The sequence below is a fragment of the Salvelinus namaycush genome, chromosome 12 (genome assembly GCF_016432855.1).
Source record: "Salvelinus namaycush isolate Seneca chromosome 12, SaNama_1.0, whole genome shotgun sequence".
NCBI classification, from domain to species: Eukaryota; Metazoa; Chordata; class Actinopteri; order Salmoniformes; family Salmonidae; genus Salvelinus; species Salvelinus namaycush.
In genome coordinates this window covers 46,514,254-46,532,641 of record NC_052318.1, presented here as the reverse complement: position 1 = coordinate 46,532,641, position 18,388 = coordinate 46,514,254, and the positions used below count along the sequence as shown (strand labels likewise).

General features: G+C 43.9%; 1 protein-coding gene across 5 annotated transcripts in view; it reads right to left on the bottom strand.

Moving 5' to 3' along the window:
• Window positions 1-18,388, bottom strand: part of LOC120056652 (calcium/calmodulin-dependent protein kinase type II subunit alpha) — a 68,574-nt gene that overhangs the window by 23,212 nt on the left and 26,974 nt on the right. For all 5 annotated transcript variants that reach the window (XM_039004860.1, XM_039004862.1, XM_039004861.1 and 2 more), the window contains exons 4-7: window positions 12,490-12,544; window positions 8,488-8,553; window positions 7,440-7,512; window positions 4,776-4,878 (exon numbers count right to left, since the gene is read on the bottom strand). In XM_039004860.1, coding sequence (XP_038860788.1) covers window positions 4,776-4,878; window positions 7,440-7,512; window positions 8,488-8,553; window positions 12,490-12,544 — 297 coding nt within the window. The remainder of the gene's footprint in view (window positions 1-4,775; window positions 4,879-7,439; window positions 7,513-8,487; window positions 8,554-12,489; window positions 12,545-18,388) is intronic.

Sequence of the window (18,388 nt, the reverse complement as noted above, 5' to 3'; positions counted from 1 at the left end):
CTTAGTATTCTGTCACAAACCAAGAACAGAGCACAGTGTTAGAGAGACCTGCTCTGATTATTATCTTCCCCCGGAATGTAAGAGAGAGTAATTAACTCAACATCATCCACAGGTTCCTGGGGGCCGCCTGCCTCGCATTTCCCTCAATAGGGCTTCATTTGTGGTATGCAGTCCATATCCTTATTACCTACCGTAACCAGACGGGTTTCTGACGTTCTAGTGTAAGTCTGGACATGAACTCTTTATGAGGGGTGATGAGACTTTTATTTCACTCTCATGTTAAGGATTCAAATCATCTTCTCATGTTCCAGCCTTGTTTTGTTCCAGACATTGTGTCACAGCAGATCCACGAAACTAAATCAATTTGCCCATGGTAGAGAATATGGATTGCAAATCATGTGGAATGATTATCACTGACAGTTAACAAGGTTGCTTGCTACTTGGATAGATGATGGATTACTGTATATATCAATCATCAAAACAGAGAAGAAGAATACATTCTTCCATTTACTCTCCAGACCCATGGAACCAGCCTGTGGTTTGACACACTGTGAACAAAGGAAAGGTTGAAATATCGAGACTCATTTCCATGAATGTGTATGTGTAATGTGTATAGAATAATTATATCAGGGTTGGGGAAGTTACTTTTTAAACTGAATCAGTTGCAGTTACTAGTTAGCTGTCCAAAATTGTAATCCGTAACATTACTTTTGGATTACTTTCAGTTACTTTCCCCTTAAGAGGCATTAGAAAAAGGCAAAGGATCCATAGGCATTTGTTGTATGATCATAGGGGTCTCTGACTTGTGCTCAGACTCGCTCAGGTGGAACAAACTTAAACCTACACATTTTTTCAATGCTGAATTGAATGTCAGTGAGAAAACAGAACGGTTTGATAACGTATTTTTTTGCAAAAGTAATCCAATAAGTAATTATTTAGTTTTTCAAAAGTATCTGTAATCTGATTACAATATGTTTGCTAGTAACGGATACAGTTAAAATAAGTTTTTAATCAAATGACATGTAACTGATTACATGTAATCACCTAATCCCCAACCCTGATTATAATGAACAGCAGAGCTGGATGTGACAGCTCCACCAGCAGCTCTTAGAAAATATTTAAAAATATAGCAACCAGCTAGGCATCCCCCAAAGGGTTTAGAAAATCATCCTGATTTAAGAGAGGTGTGTCTTTAAAAATGAATTGTGGGTATTGGATAAGTGTCCTCTGGTTCATTAAAAATGAACTGAATACTAAAAGACATTCCTAGTTTCTAGTTTTAAAACATATATGGGTCATTCAACCAAAGGAATTCCTTTTGAAATTTTAAAAGGCTGTTATATTCAATGAAGTGCCCTTTAATATAGACCACAAAGAGATTTCGATAAATCTGGTTTTCAATATGAAAAAAGACTTGCTAAAGTACCAGAATCCAGCATTTTCTGCATCCGTGCACCCTCTGTGACCCTGAAGTTTGTAAAGATCTACTTATATTGTTGCTTTGACAAAGTCATTTCTGAAGATTATTACCTCCTTAATGTCATCTTCTGCACATCTACCATTCCAGTGTTTAATTGCTATATTGTAATTACTTCGCCATCACGGCCTATTTATTGCCTTAACTCCCTTATCTTACCTCATTTGCACTCACTGTATATAGACTTTTTTGTTTTCTTTTTTTCTACTGTATTATTGACTGTATGTTTTGTTTATTCCATGTGTAACTCTGTGTTGTTGTATGTGTCGAACTGCTGTGCTTTATCTTGGCCAGGTCGCAGTTGCAAATGAGAACTTGTTCTCAACTAGCCTACCTGGTTAAATAAAGGTGAAATAAAAAAAATATTTAAAAAAATGTGATTTAGTGATAACACAAATTGTGATTCATTTTAAGTCAACCCCATTACATGAACTGAACTCTCGTTTTAATATGGTCAAACCATTCCTGTTGAAATTATTTTTTCAAAAGAAACATTGAACGTATAATAGTCAAAATATGGTGTAAAAGCACGTGAGCTGGTTCTACTCTTTTTGGCGGTAAACTGAGTTGGTTGATCATAACACATCACAAAACTGTTACCCATAGATATACAGGCTCGAAATGTTTAAAAAATTTCATATTTAAAAAAAAGCTTGCATTCAATTGCTCCTGCCTGTGCACACAACAACCTTCCATTTCCCCCTGTCACAAAGGGATTTATGTCTGATTTAGTAAAGTTGCAATATGCAGAAATTGCTCCACCATTTCCCGGTTGCTAAAATTCTAATAGTTCACGTAATTTCAGTTTATGTGACAAAACAAGCAATTGTAGTATAGAGAATCTTTGTACCATCTAAACCGCTGTGAAATATATTTTACATAAACAAAAATGTATTTTCAGCTGTTTGAAGCTGGTGAACAAAACCAAAGTAAAAGACTCAAAAACAAAACTTAAGAACCGGAAGCATAGAAATAATACACATAGAACAGATCTACCGCTTCTTAGACTTGCTTTCAATGAGAATGACAGATCTGTAACTCACCTTTCAATGTGAATTTGGTCGGGTCACCCAAAAAGTTCCATATTGTAGCTCTAAGATGAAATCGTCAACCCTGTTACGTTCAACCGTTATACTTTATTTGGCACTTAACAGGCACTTACTATAGTCATTGTGTTATTTAACCTCTTGAGATGGGAAACCATGTTTTTATTAAGTTGAACATGATGATAGAAATGTAATACACCAATGGTTTTATCATTTAAATATGTACCGGCTTAAAACCATCAACACGTGCGCCTATGCCTTGCTTTGGCTTTGTTTACAAGCCGTAAGCTCTAGCAGAACACACTACCAAAAATACTGGTAACCTTTCGTATGTGGCGTGACTGTTAGCTAGCAAGCTACTTGCTAGCATGCCGGCAAAAGCACATTGTGTTGTTACTCGAAGTCAGTGTAAATTTAACGCTACACTATTTTCTAAAGAATGAAGACATACGACAGCAGTGGCAACTTTTCATTTCGGGTGGACAGGCCGAACAGAAAATTAAGATCAGGTCATGCGTGTGCAGTCCACATTTCGAGCGAAGTTGCTTTATCAATTGGGGAGAACATTCGATGGGTCTTGCCAGGAAGCTAATCTTGAAGACGGATGATGTACCATCATTGACAGTGGATCTTGCAAGCGGTGAACATAATGTAAGTATCATCGTTTGACAATTTTTTAAATAATTTTTGATAACGGGGTGCTGCAGGATTATATTTTTTTTGCCTGTGCTACATTCGGCTATATCGGTCGCTAATACAGGACTAGTAAAGGCCCAGTGCACCACTTTTGTTGGGGGGAATTGCCCTCGCTACAGACAGCTATATTGATCCGTTAATACAGGACTAGTAAAGGCCCAGTGCACCACTTTTGTGGGGTGAATTTCCCTCGCTACAGACAGCTATATTGATCCGTTAATACAGGACTAGTAAAGGCCCAGTGCACCACTTTTGTGATTTCTTTTCTTCTTTTTTGATTTTTCAGGGGGTGCTGCAGCACCCCTCTACTTGGATGATATCCTGAAAGAGCCAAACTATCGGCATATGTCAAATCTCCCATTCCTCCTAACATTTTTTTGAAAATGCTTTTGCTCAGCAACTTACTGCCTTCCTGAAGACAGTCTGGTTTTAGACCCCATCATACTACTGAGACCACACTCGTGGTCGTGCAGCAAATTTTCGTGACTGCCACAGCCCTAGTCGTGCTGCTGATCCAGTTTCTGCTGTTCTGCCTGCGGCTATGGAACCCGGACCTGTTCACCGGACGTTCTGCTCCGTGTGTCTTTGAACACAGCACAGTCCCATGGGGCAGGCTGATGAAACTTCTGAAAGAGAGGCACTGTGAGAAATTACTGAGGACATCCTCAAGCAGGCACGGAAAACCACAGCATTGGGACAGCAGAGAGACTTCCATCCTGGTTAAGGGAGAGCTCCTATCCCAGGGGCTCATGGGATTGGCTGGATTAAAAATCCTAGATTTTCTGTGACCGTCATGTCTTTAAAAGGCACTATCTTGCTTACAATTTCTGATGAGTGAGTGTGTTTTTGCAGAAATAAAATAGAACTGTGCAAAAAAAAATACGTTTTTGTATGAAAAATAAATAAGTGTGGAAAGGTCTGTGTACGGCCCTGTTCTGAACCTAAGGGCACCAATCCCAAGGCAGCACCAGTCAGTCAGTTAGGTTAGTTAGAGCAGAGTGATGAAAAAGGAGCTGTACCTAACCTATTCCAACAAGACGGTTTTACACAGCAGGCCTCACTACTAATGAGTCTGGATGACGCTGTGGTGACATTTCTACGTCTGGATGACAATTCATAAATAAAACAAGCAGTAAACAGCCCGTTTTCTGTTTCCCCTGTTGTATGGTGCTGCGGAAGGCATTTTTCCTACCTCAATGGTGTTTTTTTTTTAATGATATGTCCCTTTGTTTTTAGTGGTTGCTTTTTCTCCAGAGTAGCTGTTTTTTTATTTATTGAGGATGTTCGAGGCAAAGAGTTGTTTTGATTGGATTCCACAGGAGTCTTTTAATGATCTATTTCCCTCTGAAGATTACGACTGGAATTCTTTGTGCTCAGAAAACTCATTCTTCTTCGTTCATGACTCTATGTGACCCCCTATGCAGTTTCCCTGCTGATTATACATCTTAGATCTTGCATAAAGTAGACCTTCTTTAGAAGCCATTCCTTATTTGCATTTCTGTTTGTTTATTTTTCTGTGCGTGTAATTACGACTAATATCAGCCATTAGCCATTACCGAACCAGGCTTGTTGTTCCCCCTCAACCTCGATGGCCAGGCCGAAGTCTGCCAGCTTCACTGCAGCACCCTTGGACTTGGAGGCAAGTAGGAGGTTCTCAGGCTGGGTACAAAGAGAGAATAGCCAATCAGTCAGTGAGAAGAGACAAGAGACCTGAGCACAAGCAGGAATAGGGTGACAGACAGACATGATTCTGGGCCTGATTGAATAGTGTTCAGTTTCTTTTGTGGTTGCGGCATTACAGAGCTCTGATAAATCCAGCCTCCCACACAAGTGGAGGAACGACACCCCCCCCCCCACTCTGCTACTGCTATGAGATGTTATCTACCCCCTGATACACACAGACATACACCACACACGCACACACACCCACACACAGAAATCCATTTTATCATTCCATCTTCCCTCGGGGGCAGGAGGAGGGTATCTCTTTGTACGGGAATTTGTTAGTATATGTTTATAACAGTGTGAGTGCTGAAGCAGTCTGTCAGACAGATAAAAAATGTACCTTTGAAAGATTGAGCAAGAAGGCTGCGTTTACACAGGCAGCCCAATTGTGATCTTTCTTTCACTAATTGGTCTTCAGATCAGCTCTGAAAAAGATCTGATTCGAAAAGATCTGATGTGAAATGGTCAAAAGACCAATTAGTTGAAAAAAGATCCGAATTGGGCTGCCTGTGTAAACGCAGCCAAAGGCACCTTTGAAAGGGTGTGTGGTTATGATAAGCGACACTTGGACATGTGTGATTATAAATGGGACAGCACTGGAACCAATCCTGTGCTTTATCTGTCCTTCATTGACACAACAACAAAGCAGATTCTGTAGCACACACAATGCTGTCTGATGTGATGGAGACGGTGTGAGGGTTTGTTGCCGCTTTTACTGTAAATTAGAAACCCCATTCTTTTATGGGTCCCTCGAGCTGACATTGAGATATGAAGTGCACGTGCTGTACATGACAAGTTGACAACAGAACAATGGACTGACGGTTGTTGCACTGTAAGTGAATGCCTATTCTATAATCGTCAAACTGTGTGCAGAGGACATGACTTAGCAGCATGTCCCCTGAATGTTTTGTATTGGCCTTTTGATATTCTGTTCACATATGTCTGCTTCTCCTCTTGCTTACTGCCCGAATTCCTCTGTCTGTCACGTCAATGTGTTGTGTGAAGGAAGTTGAATGGTCGCCATCAGGTCAGCAGTAACATCCAGACTCCGGACAGACGGGAACAGACAGAACCAAACGGAGTGGATAGAAGAGGGTGTGCCGTCAGAGTCACACAACCCCAGTCATGACTGAGTTGCAATCGCCATCTCAGGGGATTGTGGCCTGCAAGCTAAATCCGTCTCAATGGGATATGATGATGAGAAAATAAATGTGGATACTGATTGACCGCTGCAGCACGTGGTACTATCAAACTCGTTTTTTTAACGAACGATTCGCCTGGACTATAAATCAATAAAGCACTACGTCACCATGAGAAAATAGCAGTACAGTTTCAGAATGCAGTTGATACTGTAGAGAGTTATGACACACAGGAGGACGAAGCCATGAGGCGAGGCAGGTCAGGAGTCTTCAGTAACACCTGACTCACTGTGGGGACCAGAGGAGGTGATAGGTGGACTCCCTAACCAACCACCCATCAAGTCCCAGCTCCACCTAGACTGCCCTGCTATGACATTGTGGTGCTGAATCTCCCCAAATAAATGTCCCTGAACTGAATAAAGTATGACTTGAGGACTGCAGAGGTATTGACAAAGTTATTATTGTCCCATATGCTGCTGACTAAACCTTATGTTTTATGACTAGTTCCTCCTCCTCCTCCTCTTCTTCCCGTCAGACCTCTTTGTGAGAACAGTGTGGGGGTGTGATGGCTGGAAACAGATTTGCTAACATCCCATCCCATCTCATCCCACGCTCCCTCCCCACTGTAACCACAGTGCAATTATGTCACATTTCACAGAGGTGGTCCTCACAGAACCATTCAGTAGGAACAAAGCCTCTAATCCCAGCCCAAATGGTCTGTTGTCTAAAGCCTGAGCAAACATTGAATACATAGATGTGTCCTTAAAGGGGTAATCGGCAGTTGCTACATCCATTTTTGGACTTATAAATGAATGATATACTGATATGCATTGATTCTTGAAGAATATTACTGATAAATGCCTCATATGAGCTTAGTTCAACTGTCGTACCCCACCAGAACCCAAAATATAAGGATGTTTGACTCCAATGTTTGCAAAGTAAATGTAAACAAACACTGTGTAGCTTCGAAACATGTTTAAAACTATACTTTTGACATCATGGATGGTGACTCCTTGCGTCCATAGCTCTGTCAGCTTGTTACTGACACAGCAGCGAGCAGACCCGCTTTATTGTTTCGACTGCTGGTTGTCGCTCTAAGGTTCAAATGAAAGAGTCTGGACGACTAAAATGAATGGTTGAAATGTATTTCAATTCATTCCAATATCCCCAAAATATATAATCTAAACATTCCGGGTATACTTTCTTTAAATTCAAATCCAATGTGATAAACTGAATTTTGATACACAAACAAATGACAACAATGTCATCAAAGTGAGTGTATTGCAGTGGGTAAACAGTCGGTGAGTGTGCCGAATATCGTCTGTGTCTTTCAATGTGTTCCTTATTAAATCTTACCTTGAGGTCTCTGTGAACGACTCCCATCTGATGACAATGAAGCACTGCCTCCAGAATCTGCTGAATACAATGACTATGAAAAGAGAGAGAGAAAACAGAATGACTGAGTGGGCTGGGAGTTCGGCAGCATTAAATTGAGTGCTATTGAAAATGGGCTTTGCTTCAGCATTAATCCACATATCATTTGGGGGGGAAAATGGTCTCTGCACCTACAAAGACACGCCGAGGCGTTAGATTTGGCCATTCATTTTCCTAAAGCTGTCGATCAACACAGTAGCATGGGCCAAAGCCTGTCTGATGAATTTCTTCATGTTGAGCTGGGCGTCAGTGGGAGGCTAATTAGCCACTACACTCAGCTGTCAATCAAGCAGTGGAGCAGTGAGAGCCCGGTCCGCAGAGAGAGAGAGACTGATACACTAAGCCCGGAGCGAAACGTGTACATTGATTGGAGGTCACTCCTACACCTCCACAACCATCTGTTTCCATTTGATTCTATTCATTAATTTGTTTTGTAGCCCTGTCGCTCTGTCACTGCAAATCAATGGCTCAGCCAGTAGCTTTCACTGGTTAGGTGAAGTGGGGAAATGCTCTATCTGTGAAGGGGCTTATGCAGGTAAAGCTGTTCAATCCAAATGAACACTCCAATAATTAAAGAGAAAAAAGAAAGGCCTCTGACTGACTACATCACAAAAAAGGGTTGTATAGCCTGGGATGAAAAGCTTTAGACAATATGTCAGGGTTCTAGATCTATGCCTTTAGGTCCTCTCTAACCTCTCTGGATTGGGAGTGCGGTGACCTCTGTATAATCCACCTAATTTAATACATTTTACAGCTCAAATTATTACGTTGAAATCTCTACATTGCTATTCTCACGTATCTGTGTTTTTTGGTGTATGCTGTGTGTATCTGTGCTTGGGTGTATGCGGTGTGCGGCAGGTAGCCTAGCGGTTAAGAGCGTTGGGCCAGTAACCGAAAGGTCCCTGGTTTGAATCCCTGATGTTCCTTTGAGCAAGGCACTCTGTGCGCTCTGTGAGGTGGTTCCACTGACCTGGCGTCGGCCTCGCTGTAGTACTCTCGAGCAACAATGTCTTCAAAGAGCTCCCCGCCTGTCACTCTGAGGAAGAGAGGATTGTGAGGCTGACGGTTTCAAGGATGCAGGTGGACTGGAGCATGAAGCCAATGTGAGAGAAATACACCCTTCCCTGTACCCTTCATATCAGCCACTGAGGCATGTTGACATGGAACCTAACAGGCACCTCAATGGTACATTTCTGATGTGAGAAAAGGCAAATCATTGACAAGACTCAAGCCGTTGTCTCACTGTTGCAAAGTACACACTATGAGAGTATGAATCCTTTAAAATATGCACTCTCAGGGCTTAGGGCAACACATACCAGTGTGTAATGTATTGCAATGAGTGCAAGGGCGTGGGTGCTGACATTTCAAAGATCAAAGCAGCCTTCAGTGTGGGAAAGTGTGGGAAAATTGTCTTGTCAATTTGTCAGTATGATGAAGTCCATGCTCCCATTTAATAGGTGGGTGTGAGGCCATCCATCTATCAGACAGCCTCCACTAAACGAGTGGATTCCAGAGCAGAGCACCCTGCCTGGCTTGCTGCTGCATGGGAGAAATGTTGCACCTGGGAGCTGGTTCCTGTGCTGTTGGTGAGTCAGATAAAGTACATTCGGAAAGTATTCGTTACAGCCTTGATCTAAAATAGTTTTTTTTATTTTTTATGTTTCTCATCAGTCTACATACAATACCCCATGATGACAAAGCAAAAACAGGTTTTTAGATTTTTTTTGCAAATGTATAAAAAAAAAACCCTGAAATATCACATTTACATAAGTATTCAGACCTTTTACTCAGTACTTTGGTGCAGCACCTTTGGCGGCGATTACAGCGTCGAGTCTTCTTCGGTATGACGCTACAAGCTTGGCACACCTGTATTTGGGGAGTTTCTCCCATTCTTCCCTGCAGATCCTCTCAAGCTCTGTCAGATTGGATGGGGAGCGTCGCTGCTATTTTCAGGTCTCTCCAGAGATGTTTGATAGGGTTCAAGTCCGGGCTCTGGCTGGGCCACTCAAGAACATTCAGAGACTTACCTCAACGCCACTCCTGCATTGTCTTGGCTGTGTGCCTCGGGTCTTTGTACTGTTGGAAGGTGAACCTTCACCCCAGTCTGAGGTCCTGAGCGATCTGGAGCAGGTTTTCATCAAGAATCTCTCTGTACTTTGCTCTGTTCATCTTTCCCTAGATCCTGACTAGTCTCCCAGTTCCTGCCACTGAAAAACATCCCCACAGCATGATGCTGCCACCATCATGCTTCACTGTAGGGATGGTGCCAGGTTTCCTCCAGACATGACACTTGGCATTCAGGCCAAACAGTTCAATCTTGGTTTCATCAGACCAGAGAATCTTGTTTCTCATGGTCTGAGAGTCGTTTAGGTGCCTTTTGGCAAACTCCAAGAGGGCTGTCAAGTGCCTTTTACTGAGGAGTGGCTTCCGTCTGGCCACTCTACCATAAAGGCCTAATTGGTGGAGTGCTGAGCAGATGGTTGTCCTTCTGGAAGTTTCTCCCATCTCCACAGAGGAACTCTCGAGCTCTGTCAGAGTGACCATAGGGTTCTTGGTCACCTCTCTGACCAAGGCCCTTCTCCCCCGATTGTTCAGTTTGGCTGGGAGGCCATCTATAGGAAGAGTCTTGGTGGTTCCTGTCACGTTCCTGACCTGTTTTCTGTTGTTTTGTATGTGTTTAATTGGTCAGGGCGTGAGTTGGGGTGGGTAGTCTATGTTATGTGTTTTCTATGTTGGGTTAATGGTTTGCCTGGTATGGTTCTCAATTAGAGGCAGGTGTGTGTCATTTCCTCTGATTGAGAGCCATATTAAGGTAGGTTGTTCTCACTGTTTGTTTGTGGGTGATTGTTCCTGTGTCTGTGTATACCACATGGGACTGTTTCGTTTGTTCGTTCGTTTTAGGTAGTCTGTTCCTGTTCGTGCGTTCTTCGTCTATATGTAAGTTCGTTTGTTTCAGGTCTGTTGCCTTCGTTTATTGTTTTGTAGTTTGTTCTAGTGTTTTGTCAGTGTTTTCGTCTTTCATTCAATAAATTAGTATGTATTCCTCACCTGCTGCGCCTTGGTCCGTTCATGCACCACAAGACGAACGTTACAGTTCCAAACTTCTTCCATGTAAGTATCGATGGAGGCCACTTTGTTCTTGGGAACCTTCCATGCTGCAGAAATGTTTTGGTACTCTTCCCCAGATCTGTGCCTCGACACAATCCTGTCTCGGCGCTCATAGGACAATTCCTTCGACCTCATGGCTCGGTTTTAACTCTGACATGCTCTATCAAATGTGGGACAGGTGTGTGCCATTCCAAATCATGTCCAATCAATTGAATTTACCACAGGTGGACTCCAATCAGGTTGTAGAAACATCTCAAGGATGATCAATGGAAACAGGATGCACCTGAGCTCAATTTTGAGTCTCTTAGCAAAGGATCTGAATACTTATGTAAATAAGGTATTTACATAAAAACCTGTTTTCGCTTTGTCATTATGGGGTATTGAGTGTAGATTGATGAGGAAACATTTTTATTTAATCCATTTTAGAATAAGGCTGCAATGTAACAAAATGTGGAAAAAGCGAATACTGAATACTTTCCGAATGCACTGTATTTGTGGGCCTATTTTATAAACCTGCTAGTACAAAGTGATTGGGCTCTGACAAAGCAGTTTGCTCCAAAATGTGTCAGCTTTAAAGACTATCCAAGGTAATTTAGTTTGTATTTTCCTATTCTCTCATTTGTGTCCTTTTGAAACTTTCACTAAGTATCTGTGGCTGATCTCACAGAATTAAAAGCCCAATTCAGCCATTTTTATGTCAGTATCAAATCCTTTCTGGGTAACACAAGTATTTTACTGTGGTCAAATGGTCAAAAAGAAACAAAAATAGCTTCTTAGCAAGACCAATTTCTCAAGCAAGAATTTTGCTTGGACTGTCTGGGAGTGGTCCGAGTCAGGAGGGGGAAACTGAAAACTAGCTGTTATTGGCGGAGAGGTTTGGAACTGTTTCTTATTGGTCTATTAACAAATTCACAGCATGGGGATGTCACCAGGCAGACCAAAACTCCATCCCACCACAACAGGCTGAAACTTCAAACAGCTCTTACACTAAAAAGGGCATTATCATAATTTTCACAATTTCACATTATTATTCCAACCTCATAGTGTGGAAATATAAAACACTGGGGGCTGCACTGGGCCTTATAGCAAATGATAGGGCACAATAAGCAAAGAGAATCTATTGTATGGAGTTGTGCTCATGGGACTGCTTCTTAACAATAGCCTGCTGTTTCAAATCAGTTAAGAATAACTTGCATTGTCATCAAGATCTTCTCATGCAACACTTTGTCCTGCTGCTCACTGTCTCACACTTACAAAGCTGTTTTTCATTCAGAGACATTAACAGGGAAGAGGCAGGTAAAAGAAGACACCTCGTAACAGATGCAAGAAGAGTTCTCTTAAAGTTACAACACAGTAAGACTTTACCAATATTAAAATGTCCAGTTTATGTAATGAACAGCATCCAACGCCTCCAGGGGACTAATCACTGTTTTGCAGACTGAAATCAACAGTTCTTTGAAAGGCATTGAAAGGTATTACATCATTTGAGTGTTTAAAATGCTTATAATGGTGACTTTCACAGAACTATTATGGTGCACTCAAACAGAGTACACTCAACACTACATAGCTCTTTAGCCATAACTAGCAGTTCGATCCAAACCACAGCCTATACTGTATAGCTTACTAAGGAGCTCATTGAATTCAGGACCTCTACTTATATTAACGGCAGATAGTGATTCACTGTGGTTCCGTCTTATACGGACTGCTCTGCTAAGTGTGAGTAGGACACACATCAAGACTCACATCAGGCTACCACCCAAACTAGAAACATCGCTGTGTCATTACTGTCAATCATCCCCACTGTGTGTGTGTGAAAGCAGACGGAATGACGCAGTAGATACATTCACAGCAGTGCATTACTCACAGGTCAAAGATCAGGTAGTGATGCCCCTCCTCTGAGATGCTGTCATGGAGACGCACTGGATGGAGAAAAGAGAGAAAAGAAGTAAACGTATGCAAGAATTGAAAGCGCTAATATTGCACACCTAGAATGCATAGTCAATAACCTTCAAATGTCTAAATCACACATCTCAATCACCCAGTCCACTGCATATGTCAAATCACAGTGTCTCACATTCCCTAAAATACACTATATGGCCAAAAGTACGTTGATGTAACAGTATAACTTTAAACCGTCCCCTCGCCCCGACACGGGCGCGAACCAGGGACCCTCTGCACACATCAACAACTGACACCCACGAAGCATCGTTACCCATCGCTCCACAAAGGCCACGGCCCTTGCAGAGCAAGGTGCAACCCTACTTCTAGGTTTCAGGGCAAGTGACGTAACTGATTGAAACGCTACTAGCGCGTACCCGCTAACTAGCTAGCCATTTCACATCCGTTACATTGACACCCCTTCAAATTTGTCAATTCGGCTATTTCAGCAACAGACATTGCTGACAGGTGTGTAAAATCGAGCACACCGCCATGCAATCTCCATAGACAAACATTGGCAGTAGAATGGCCTATACTGAAGAACTCAGGGACTTTCAATGTGGCACCGTCATAGGATGCCCCCTTTCCAACAAGTAAGTTCGTCAAAATTCTGCCCTGCTAGAGCTGCCCCGGGTCAACTGTAAGTGCTGTTATTGTTAAGTGGAAACATCTAGGAGCAACAACGGCTCAGCCGCGAAGTGGTAGGCCACACAAGCTCACAGAACGGGATCGTCGATTGCTGAAGCGCGTAGCGCCTAACAATCGTCTGTCCTCGCGTTGCTATACTCACCGAGTTCCAAACGGCCTCTGGGAGCAACGTCGGCACAATAACTGTTCGTCGGGAGCTTCATGAAATGGGTTTCCATGGCCAAGCAGCCAGACCCAAGCCAAAGATCACTATGCGTAATGGCAAGCGTTGGCTAAAGTGGTATAAAGCTCGCCACTATTGGACTCTGGAGCCGTGGAAATGCATTCTTTGGAGGGATGAATCACGCTTCACCATCTGGCAGTCAGACGGACGAACCTGGGTTTGGCGGATGCCAGGAGAACGGTACAGTACCTGCCTGAATGCATACTGTCAGCTGAAAAGTTTGGCGGAGGAGGAATAATGGTCTGGGGCTGTTTTTCATGGTACGGGCTAGGCACCTTAGTTCCAGTGAAGGGAAATCTTAACGCTACAGCATACAATGACATTCTAGATGACTCTGTGCTTCCAACTTTGTGGCAACAGTTTGGGGAAGGCCCTTTCCTGTTTCAGCATGACAATGACCCGTGCACAAAGCAAGGTCCATATAGAAATGGTTTGTCGAGATCGGTGTGGAAGAACTTGACCTCAATCCCATCGAACACCCTTGGGATGAATTGGAATGCTGACTGCGAGCGAGGCCTAATCGCCCAACATCAGTGCCAGACATCACCAACGCTCTTGTGGCTGAATGGAAGCAAGTCCCTAATGCCCATGATTTTGGAATGAGACGTTCGAGGAGCAGCTGTTCACATACTTTTTTTGAGAATATCCAGGTTTTGATTATAGGTAGGCCTGACTGAAGTGATGTGGTACATACTGTTCATGAATTACTTTAGTCAAGCTTAGATAGTGCTTCTGGTGTCCTGTTGCTCTCCTTATGTTATCTCCACGATGGAGAGAATCTCTCTCTCTCTCTTCTACCCACCAGTACCCACCACACTCCTCCCCTCCCCCAGCAGGCAGTGTTATGCTGCTCTGTGTGCATGTGTGTGGGCGTGTATGCACTGAGAGAGAGAGAGAGAGATGGAGAGGACACGCGTGCGTTTGTGTGTGGGTGCCGAGATAGAAAGGGGAACAAGGTGGACGACTGCAGTTTAGATACCTTCACCTGCCAACACCGACACATAGCAACCGTCTCACCATTGCATAAGCCTGAAACAGCAATCTCAGTTCATTCCGCTTAACGTTGCCTGAAAATACTTTGATTTGCATTCGCCACTGTCAACATTGCTAAACAACACCCCCCACTTCCTTTTACTGGGTTTTGCTTGTAGTTTTTGTCTACACTTAAAGTATGTCTTATTTCCTAAAAACTGCAGAAATCCTATACCAAACGGAGGTATAGAGAGGGAACTTTTAAAAGAAGTCATGGAAGTAGTGACATTCTAAATGTCCTCGTCGGTTTTGATAGCCTTGTGATCCTGAACTGCTGTTTGGTTCACAAAGAGGGTTTTAGCAGAGGAAAAGGCCGATCTGGTGTTACTTAGCGATCGGTGGTGGTGCTTTTGGCCTGTCGCTGTCTGCTTTTGGTTCCCTTGGCAGGGCTTTCCATATCAGCAGAGAGAACACTCTTCCCTCTGTTATGGGTTGTGACTAGGTTGTCCCAAACGGTGTATTTCCTGAGAGCTCTTTGTGGAAATCTTTGATGTCAGCCTCTTTAAGAACCTTCCCTTTACCGATCACTTGTCCAGGCTGTTGTTAGGCTATCTGAATATAGATGTGTTTGGGTCGCTCTTGAATTACGGTGGCATTTTATTTTTATTTTTATTTTTTTTTACCCCCTTTTCTCCCCAATTTTCGTGGTATCCAATCGCTAGTAATTACTATCTTGTCTCATCGCTACAACTCCCGTACAGGCTCGGGAGAGACGAAGGTCGAAAGTCATGCGTCCTCCGAAGCACAACCCAACCAAGCCGCACTGCTTCTTAACACAGCGCGCCTCCAACCCGGAAGCCAGCCGCACCAATGTGTCGGAGGAAACACCGTGCACCCGCCCCCCTTGGTTAGCGCGCACTGCGCCCGGCCCGCCACAGGAGTTGCTGGAGCGCGATGAGACAAGGATATCCCTACCGGCCAAACCCTCCCTAACCCGGACGACGCTAGGCCAATTGTGCGTCGCCCCACGGACCCCCCGGTCGCGGCCGGCTGCGACAGAGCCTGGGCGCGAACCCAGAGACTCTGGTGGCACAGCTAGCGCTGCGATGCAGTGCCCTAGACCACTGCGCCACCCGGGAGGCCCTACGGTGGCATTTTATATATATTTTTATGATAACATTGTGCCATCACTAGAAGTAGTAACACCAATGAGAAATGCTGGGTACATTTTCTAGAACTCTACGGTCATCAGTCCTTTAAAAATAACTGACAAAAGTGATATATTTCATTCTATATTTGAATAGCCTTTGTTTTTATTGATCTATATAATATATTAAATACTTTTGTTTACTGTCTAGCATTCAAAATAACAGATTTCTCTAAATCCCCAAAAACATTTCACTACACCTCGACACATCCAGTGGGACAAGCCAATTTGCTAGCCCCCTGTAGTTTCTACAATGCATACAAATAGATGTTTTGCAGTACAACGGACGTACATATGTCTTCGTATTAAATGACAGCTAAACAAAACAGAAAAGGTATGCTTTGACATGTTTTTGTCATTTGAAATTGTTTTTACGTGGCGCCAAAGTCAAGGGACAGCATTTACCACCGCATTTCAAGAAGGAATTCTAGCTGAATAGGGATGGGATGGTTAAAGTACTTTGTCTCTCCCACAGAGCAATATGACAACACACTGAGGAAAGCTTTATTGCACGGTTGAGAGCCTCTACGCTGATACGCCAATTATCCCTAGCAGAACACAATGCCTTCATGTGTGGCAACATCATCGTATAGGTAGGGACTGCTGTCAATCCACCAAGCACGATAAGCATGAGCCTTTAGGATATCTCCAAACCGCTGTCGTAATGGGTTTGAGTGGGTCTTCTGCAAAAATCCATTCCCGGGAATCACACAACTTGCAAAAAAAACAGGCATCTTCTATTGAGAACCAAACGTACCAAACCTGGCCCCTAGCCCTTGGCGTGATGAGCCTGAATTATGAGTATCAGAGCCAATTCATCCAACACGTTGGTTCTCTCCTCTCTTGGATCTATGTGGGCGGACTTTGGCTCTTTTGACGGATAACCGCCCCCGGTTTCGGCAGCGGAAGGCTGCCATGTAAAGAATGTGCCGATAAACAAAACGAGTCAATCTGAAGGCTGCAAAGTCAATTGGGAGGTTTTAACCGCTGCTCTGCACCGTCTCAACCAGCATGGTGGATGTAGGAGCACATGACAAACGCTGGATGTGGGCCAGTTCTTTAATAGCCTGTGATGGTCGGTTAGGCTCAGGGATGGAGAGCACAGGGTGAGGGCAGTGTGTCTCAATCCATCCAGCTGATTCAGAAAAAGGCAGCTAGCTCACGTCAGAGCCTGTACTGTACGGAACCCGGGAACTTGACTACATTATCAGGGGAGAGCTTGACGCTGATGATCTTTATTCTATTGAGCTGCAGTCTGTGGCAGGCAAATTTCCCACAAGGGCTATAAAATGCATACACGGCCTCAGGGGCAAATCTTCAGCGAGGTGACAGCAGATAATGTATTCCTTTCCTCCCAGTCTGTCTGTTTGGGAGCAGGAGGAATTCAGTTTTATGTTGATAGAAGGCTGGATGTTTCAGCTTCCCCCCCCCTCTCTCTCCTCTATCCCTGACAGATCACAAAACAGCACACAGCCTTATCGGAGGGCATCCACAGGCCACACTCGTATTGATTCTCTCTCTGACCACTCGGTTAGACATGCTGTACAGTACAGTCAAGTCGTGCTCCCTCTCTTCCTCTCTCATTCCCTCTCTCTCTCTCTCTCTCTCTCTCTCTCTCTCTCTCTCTCTCTCTCTCTCTCTCTCTCTCTCTCTCTCTCTCTCTCACACTTCAAACGGTTGAAAACATCTTTAGATTAATAATGCAGTTATATTTACAATGTAGTAATCTAGCAGACATTCTTATTCAGAGCAACTTACAAAGAATGTATTCATCTTAAAATAGCTAGGTGAGACAACCACATTTCACAGTCATAGTAAGTACACTTTTCCTCAATAAAGTGGCTATCAGCAAAGTCAGTGCTCGTAGAAAAATAAAAGTGAACGCTTTTTTTGTATGGGGGGTGGATAAGACTGAGATGTCTTATTTAAGATTATTTTTGAAGAGGTGGGGTTTCAGACGTTTTCGGTGAGATGGGTAGGGACTATGCTGTCCTAGCATCAGGAGGAACCTCGTTCCACCATTGGGGTACCAGGACAGAGAAGAGCTAGGACTGGGCTGAGCAGGACCTGACCCCCGTAAGGGCTGGGACAGCCAAGAGACCAGACGTGGCAGAACGGAGGGCTCGCTTGGGGTGTAGGGTTGGAACGTAGCCTGAAGGCAGCACCATGGTCTTGTAGTGGATGCGAGCGTCAACTGGAAGCCAGTGGAGTGTGCGGAGGAGCGGGGTTACATGGGAGAACTTGGGAAGGTTGAACACCAGGCGGGCTGCGGCGTTGTAGATAAGTTGCAGGGGTTTGATAGCGCAAGCGGGGAGCCCAGCCAACAGAGATTTGCAGGAGTCCAGACGGGAGATGACAAGAGCCTGGATTGGGACCTCCGCCGCGTCCTGTGAGAGAAAAGGTTGTACTCCGCGGGAATGAGTCACTGCTTTGACGTTTGCAGAGAACAACAGGGTGTTGTCCAGGCTCATGCCAAGGTTCTTTGCATTCTGGGAGGGGGACACCGGGGAGTCAACTGTGATGGAGAGATCTTGTACAGTCAATCTTGTCCATGGCAGCGAGTGGGAGGCATTATTAAACACGTATGGGTCTGAGAAAAGTAGAAAAGTGCTTCTCAGGCTGTTAATCAGTAAATTACACATTGTGGTCCTGAGCCGGCTCTGACGGTGCCACGCCTCAGGCTGTCACAGAGTGGTGCTCCCCGGTTTTACGCACAAGAACCATAACAGTCAGCTAGCTGTCTGTCTCTCTGGATGGCTGTCGTACTTTTACTGG